At 28.7% G+C, this 7,863-nt stretch overlaps 1 protein-coding gene across 4 annotated transcripts in view; it reads left to right on the top strand.

Moving 5' to 3' along the window:
- Nucleotides 1-3,616: 3,616 nt before the first annotated feature.
- The window catches only part of LOC117171194 (adenosylhomocysteinase-like 1), a 34,700-nt gene continuing 30,453 nt past the window's right edge, over nucleotides 3,617-7,863 (top strand). For all 4 annotated transcript variants that reach the window (XM_033358274.1, XM_033358273.1, XM_033358272.1 and 1 more), the window contains exon 1: nucleotides 3,617-3,825. In XM_033358274.1, the coding sequence (XP_033214165.1) occupies nucleotides 3,727-3,825 (99 nt within the window). In that variant the 5' untranslated portion in view covers nucleotides 3,617-3,726. The remainder of the gene's footprint in view (nucleotides 3,826-7,863) is intronic.

Raw genomic sequence — 7,863 nt, 5'->3', positions numbered from 1 at the left:
TCAGCCTTGGAGGAGATTATGTTGAGAAATAAAAAAAAAAATTCTTAAAAACGTTGTTTTTCTTGGTCAGGCCGGAAACTTATCAATCCACCCTCGTATTCTGTAGGCACGTTAACTTTCGAAAAATTGATCGGATTTGGTTCTGCTTTGGTACACTTTTTTAAGGCCTACAAAGAAAGAACGAGTTCGTTAACCAGCTATTTTGGATGAAAATTCAAAAAGTGAGCGCATTTTCAAAATGTTCGAAACTAAATTTTTTCAATATTTAAAAATTCTATGTAAGATATAAGAAACAAAAACGTTCATTTTTGAAAACGCATCGCGTACCGCGCGATGAGAATGTGCCCGCCTTGCGGGCAGATTTGATAAATTTATCTTTATGTGGATTCTCAATTTTATCAGAAATACCAATGTCAAACCTTCTGATGAAAATGTAAATCCACATAAAAATGTATTAGACATATTAAAAACTAAAATAAAATTAATTGCGATGGCTACATGGTGAGAAAATTCAAGAGATTAATTCACGGAACTCCTCCTTGATCTTATTCTAGCTTTGGCACAAGAACTAAGATCTCGGAACCCTAGCTTTTAAAGCAACGGTAGTTGATATAAAACCACGGGTACCGAGATCTTGGTTCTTGCGCCAAAGTTTGAATAAGATCAAGGATCAGTTCCATGCATAAATCTCTTAAAATTTCTCTCGGTGTACAAATGACTACAACATTCCTATTTTATAGGGATATTAATTATTGAAATTCCTTTAGCTATTATATATTTTAATTTTTCTAGTTTATCTTTATGTGAATTATTAGAGAAATGAAAATATATAATATCTAAAAGAACTTCATTAATTAAGATTCTCATTAAGTTCCTTTAGTTATTTTATGTTTAAATTTTTTTCATTCATATGTATGACCAATTCTTTACTAGGAAATTTTGCATTCCTGTTTAAATAATATAAAGAAACATGGTTTGTTTCTCTGAACGAGTTACATTTATATTTCATTTCATATTAACAATTTAATTATAGTTATAATTTGAATGGAAAATTTTGAATGTTGAATGTTAAAAATTCAATTGCTTTGTGGAAAATTAATGTATTTTTTAGAAATTTCGCCATATTGGATAGAAAATTAATATTTGTTTTTGAACAATCCTCAATTTACTTTGGGGTTTGAACTATTCTGTTTAAAAATTTTACGTTTTCTTGAATTCACCGATTAAAAATTTATTTTTTTTGTTAAGAATTAATTTTTAATTAATTAAAATTAATTAAAATTAAAATATTTGGTTGATAATTCAACTATTTTGGTAGCAAATTTAACTATTCTGGTAAAAATTAAATTATTTGACAAATTAACTATACTTGCTAGAAAATTCCAGTATTAGGTGAAAAATTCAACAATTTGGTAGAAAATTCAACTATCTGGCGCCGGGTAAAAAATTTAACTGCTTTGTGGAAAATTAGTTTATTTTGTTGAAATTTCGTCATTTTGGATAAGTAAATTAATATTTGATTTTCAAACATCATCCTTTTAGTTAAGATTTAAACTTTTCTGTTTAAAATTTGTAAATTTTTCTTAAATTCAGCCGATTGAAAATTCGTTTTGATGTTGAGACTTCATTTTGTGGAAATTAAAAATGTAACTATTCCATTTTTGGTCAAAAGTTTATCTTCTTTTGTTTCAAATTCAAATTTTTCGTTGAAAATTCAACTATATTTTGGTAGAAACTTCAACTATGTGGTGTCGGGTTGAAAATTCAACTGTTTTGTGGAAAATTAATGTATTATGTTTGAAATCCATCTTTTTGGAATTTTTTTAGAATTGTCCGAAATTTGAAACCACACTTTCTTAACGGATCTCCACGTTTGGAGACCCCCTGAATCCGAAAATCAAGTTTATACTATAACGTCTGTCTGTCCGTCCGTTTGGCCGTCCGTCCGTAAGCACGATAACTCTCGAAAAAATCAACGGATCAACTCCATCTTTGGCACACTTTTTTTAGGTCTTAAATGAAAGGACTATCATAATAAATTTTGTGATTTTTTTGGAAAATCGAAAATTCTAATTTTCATTGCACAAAAATAATGAAAACTCAAAAATTCAATTTTTTGGTCAAACTATGTAGGATACGAAAAAAGGTGAATTAACCAAAATTGTTATCCAAAAAAAGATCACAATTTCGTTAAGTATCACTTCTTGATAGGACGCGTACTTTTTGTTTTATTCGTGAAAAATAAAATAAAAAAATTGTCGACAAATGACGAAATTTACGGAAAAAAGAGATTGAACAAAACCCGTTTACAAATCTCTGTTGAAAATCGAGCGCGTAGCGCGAGGGTCACGATGAGAATGTGTATGTACCTCATAGCCTACAGAGCTTTGAGAAACTTAATCTTTGACTATACTTAAGTAGACAATTCAGAATATGACGACGCATATAAATACTGCCATCTAAAGAGATATTTTTGATAAAGTTTGATTCAAGCATTCCAAATGCAAATAATAAATATCCGAGCGCGAGTGCTAAAAGACGCGCGCCGTAGGCGCGCTCAAACTTGCAAGTGAAGCGAGCTGCGCGCGATGAGAAGGTACCCGCATAGCGAGCAGATTTTTACATTCTCATCATTTATGATTGAGAAAGTATTAGAATTGTCGGAAATTTGACATCACAGTTTTTCAACGGATTTCCACGTTTCGAGACCCCCTGAATCCGAAAATCAGGTTAACCAGCCATTTTTGATAAAAATTCAAAAAGTGAGTGCATTTACAAAATTTTTTTAGACCACTTTTTTCTGAATTTGAAAATTCTATGTATGGACATTTATAGTATTAAAAAGAACAAACAATATATCCTTATGACTTTTGTCGATAAAAAGAAAATTCTCAGAGATATAGCGTTTTCAAAATTTTTGAAATCAACCGAAAATCAAAATTTTAAGCCAAAAAACGCACGATATGAAAAAAAGTCAAGAAAAGAAAAACATTTCTTTTTAAAAGACCTACAAGATTATCATGACAAATTTTTGGGTTTTCTTCAAAAATCAAAAATTCAAATTTTGATTGCACAAAAAAATAATGAAAAAATAAAAAATTCCATTTTGTAGACAAACATAATTATGTCCGAGCGCGAAGCGCGAGGTAACCCATTATCGAGCGCGAAGCGCGAGATTGAACCGTCGCGCGTCCTAGGCGCGCTCAAACTTGTGAACGAAGTGAGCTGCGCGCCCAGCGCGCGATGAGAATGTGCCCGCGAGGCGGGAAGATTTTTTGAAGTAAAAACTGTAACTATTCCTTTTTTGGTTGAAAACCTATATTTTTTAATTGTTAATTTGTCCTTTTAGTTGGGTGGGGGGATATCCCAAATTTGATAACGTGGTACGTGTATGGTCCTCGAGACTTTAAGAGTTTAGGCGTAATTCTGGGAGCGGCTCCTATTAAAATTATTCGTTCGAAATTCTAATCTTAATAGGCCACAAGTAGTAAACTATAATTACACTTGTGTACCATTAGAATCAGAAACTACATGTCAAGTGTTCTAATTAATATACAAAGGAATGATTGTAAAAACTAATGAAAGTGGGAGAATGGAAGAAATGCGACGTCCCTGAATACTGGTGACCCTCGGCTCGTCCGCGTGACGTCGTGCCGTGACAGATCAACGCCGCGCCATCGCTCTGGTCTGGCTCAGCTGCCATCCTCAAAACAGCCACTTCTGAAAATGGCTGACGGTGGTGACGGTTCTAATACTTCTTCTGGAAAAGATAGAAGAAATACTGTTACTGATGGCCCAGTCACCGATCCTGCAGTCGCAATAAAGGTAAATTCAGCGTGATTGAAAGTTCTAACCTCAAAAGCCGTGATACTTGACTGTTTTGCGGTTAATTATCATTACGTCAGAACCTGCTGTCACTAATTTGACAACTCTACTGCAATATATTTCAATTATCTAATTTAGACTCACCCAAACACCCACTCGAGGCATTTTATTTAATCTTCAAAATACTTTCTTTGAAATTTCAAGAGTTACATATTTTAAATTGCGTTTTCGGGTACTGAATATTGGATTTTAAACCGTTAAAACACAATTTCAAGCTCCATTTTTCTTCAGGGATGTTCTATATAAATTCGATATTATGCATATTAGTTGTTTGTATATTATGAACCGTAAATCATATTGAAAATATTAGGCAACAAGAAGTTACTTTTTTTGACAGATTCGTTTGTTTATTTTGCTTGATTACAAGTTTGTTATCATTATCCGTCTTTTTAATAATTGTTTACTAGTATGCGGGGTCAAATTAGAATACATATTTATAGTTCGGCTTGTACTAAACAATTTTCTAAACTTTTTTTAATTGGTGAAAGAAAACTCCAAACTTGGTTTTACTTCAAAATTAAAATCGAACTCTGCAGGCATCACAATCTTTCTTCTATTCTCCATCGTTTCCCCTTTTTCTGTTTCAATATACGATATTTTAAAATAAAATATTTAAATTATGTAGGAATTTTTTCAAAGTTGGTAAATGCGCGTATAATCTATAAGAATTACTGTTTATTTTTTACAAGTACAAAATTATTATATTTAAAACTAGAATAATCATAAACACTCTTTAAAAAAATTGAGGCTGAAAAAATGTAAAATATGTTGAAAATTGGTAACCAGAGGAAGAAATTGTTATCCAATATCAAACTGAAGCAGTTTAAAAAATATTTGGTATTTTGAAAAAAAAGATATTGCAAGGAAAATACTTTTTAATTAAAATGTACAAAATTAAATTAAAAATGGAATATTCCTATTTTATCAAACGGAAATTTAGATATTCTAATTTGAACAATATAAAATTTGCTATCATATGGCTGATTACTATTTATGTTATGCAAGTTTCTTAATAACTATCTTCGAAAAAAAAATAGTTTTTGAGAACAAATAAACAAGTATTGGAAGTTTTTTTTTATTTGTAAACATATATTTTTCATACTAAGATTCTTGAAAAAGTTCAAAAAGATTGTTGAAAATTTCAGATATGTCGAAAAAGACTAGAAATTCGAGTCAATTTAAAAGATATTTAGGAATTCCAGAAGTTTTTAAATATTGAAGAGTTCTTTGATAATTGTTCGGAATTTTAGGAAAAATATTTTATTCTCTTGAAACCTTTCAAAATTCTTTTAAAGCTTCTATATTTTTGTTTAGAATATTTAAAAATCTGCAATGAAAAAATGATTCTTTTCAAGTTTAAATGTATTTTTGTAACTTTTTAAACTTTTTGCTTTAAAATCTTCTATACTTTTTCCACATTGTAGAAAATAATTTGAAATCTTTTTCAATTTTCTTTTAAAAATAATTTTTTAAACAAAAAAATCATTAAAAATGTCCCCATGTATCTTAGGAAGATTCTTTTTTTAATCTTTCCAGAATTTTTACACCTTGTTAATACCTTTTAGAATTATTCTAATTTTTCCCACAATTGCTTTTGAATTCTGCAAAACAAAAAAAAATACTTTGAAATCCTTCTGACTATTCTTTGACAATTTTAGAAATCTTTTGCAATTTTAAAAAATATTATCTCAATATTGAATTAATAACTTATAAATCATTAAAAAAATTTCTAGCAATGTAAAGAAAACTTTGTAAGTCTCTTGAAACCTTTCGAAATTCTTAAAATTATTTTTTTTTTTGAAATATACATTTTTTAAATCTTAACATGTTTTAATTATTTTTGAATCGTGTAAAAACGTCTAAATATCTCTTAATCTTACTTTAATTTTTCCTAAAAATTTTTAATCTTGCAAGATTGAAAATGATTTGCTTTTAAAACCTTTTACACGTCTTCAAAAATTTAGGAAATAAATTTAAATGGTTTGAAATCTTTTGTAAGTATCTCTTAGAATTTATTTTTTAAAAAATAATAATTCGAAATTTGCCCACGAATCTTGAGAAATTTTTTTTCTTCTCTTGAAACCGTTCAAAATGTTTAAAAAGCTTCTAAATTTGTTTTTAAATTGTTCAAAAATCTAGATTCTTTAAAATAAAAAAATCAAGTTTATTATTATTTAAAAATGTGTTTAAATCTCGTAAGTTTTAAAATCTTTTTAAATCTTCCCAACTTATATGAAATAGAATTTTATAACCTTGTAGAAATAAAATAACTTTCGAAATTTTTGCTTTAAAATCTTCTACATTCTGTTTCGAAATTTGACGCAAACAGTTTGACATTTTTTGAAATATTTTCCCATTTTGACTTTAAATACATTTTTCTAATGAACAATCATTTGAAATGTTGTTATGTTACCTTTTTTACGTAATATGAATATATCTTTAGCATAGTGAACGATGATATACAAAAGAAAAATCAAATTTTCGAAAACGTAGGTAAAAACTTTTAACCTCGGCAAAAAATTTTTAGGGTCGTAAAATGTACCATTGTGTGCAAAATGCCACGAAACTCTGTCGATAAAGATAGGGCATTAGGACCCACTTTTGTTTTTAAAAAAAACAAGCACACGTTTTATATTTTTCTTTAAAAAAAGAAAGTGTTTGCTTAGCCCCACTATTTTAAACATATAAAAATGGTTTATTTAACCATTTGTTTATTAGACTTTAAAATATAAATTATTTAAGGCAGAATTCAATAACAAATCATTTAACGTTATTGAGGCCCATTGGTCTTAAACATGAAGAATGATACTTCGGCAGACCCCCACCCACCCCTTAATGTATCACGTAATTTGTGAATAACCCCATTTCAAAATATAAAATTTCATATAAAAAGATTGTTTCTTCTTTTTTACATGTAAAAATAAATTGTAAATCTTTTCCCTATTCCCCCCTTTATGCATTAAAAAATTACCCTATTCCTTTTTGTTTGAGCTCCTTTTGCACTATGATCCCTGTCTTTTTTTAAAACTAACCATTTTTAAAGTTCTACGTAATCAATCTTTGAAACGCAATGTAGAAAATAAAACAAAAGTAACATGGACATATTCCTCTACAAATTGTTTGATGAAAAAATTATCTTCAAACCTAAGATCCTGTGGTATTTAACAAATTATCGCAAATTTATAAAAATTAATTTTTTTCCGTCTTTCTTATTTCTCTTCAAACATGCACTTTATAATTATATCTATAAATATTCCATAATTATGTAGATTGCCTTTAGAATATACACGGAATTGTGTCCCCTTTTTCCAAGGCTAATTTGGAAGTATATATTCTTCTTCTGGCAATAACTTTTTAAATGGTTGCTGTTTTTATAACACGTCAGTTTACTGAAGACGTTATGAAAGGTACTTTAGTTACATAAGGCAAATTGTATCCAGACCTGTTGAAGGAGAGTCATATAATGTCTAAAAGAAATCGATCGTTTCTTATAAAATATTTCAGATCTGAAGGAATGATATACTTTCTTATGTCAATACTTTTGTTATATAATCACTGAATACGAATTTATTTATTTTAAAAAAATATGTAATAAAACACTTCTAAAAGCTTTAACATATCCTCACATTAGAAATGGTTAAATTGTTGGATCTATTAATTTTCAAGTTATTTTTAGAGTTGAATTAATATAAAAAATACCGAGTTTTCAATGATTTCTCCAATATTACATCATCGGTCAGAATTATGGATCCACTTGTTTTTTGATGATTAAGTTCTCTTCATTTCGGTTATATCAGAGTTCAATTTATTTTTCTGTAATTGATTGAAAGCTCTCTATTATCGAAGAAGATAGTGCAAACATTAGCAGATTTCAATGCTTTCTTACATTTTTCATAACGTCCGAAATGATCTACTTGTTTTAAAGTTCTTGAGTTTATTTTAAATGTAAATTTCTTCAGCATTGCTGCAGCTTATCAA

The sequence above is a fragment of the Belonocnema kinseyi genome, chromosome 4 (assembly GCF_010883055.1).
Source record: "Belonocnema kinseyi isolate 2016_QV_RU_SX_M_011 chromosome 4, B_treatae_v1, whole genome shotgun sequence".
Lineage (NCBI taxonomy): Eukaryota > Metazoa > Arthropoda > Insecta > Hymenoptera > Cynipidae > Belonocnema > Belonocnema kinseyi.
Note: the sequence above shows the minus strand (reverse complement) of the source record. Positions and strands in the feature narration are given on the sequence as shown.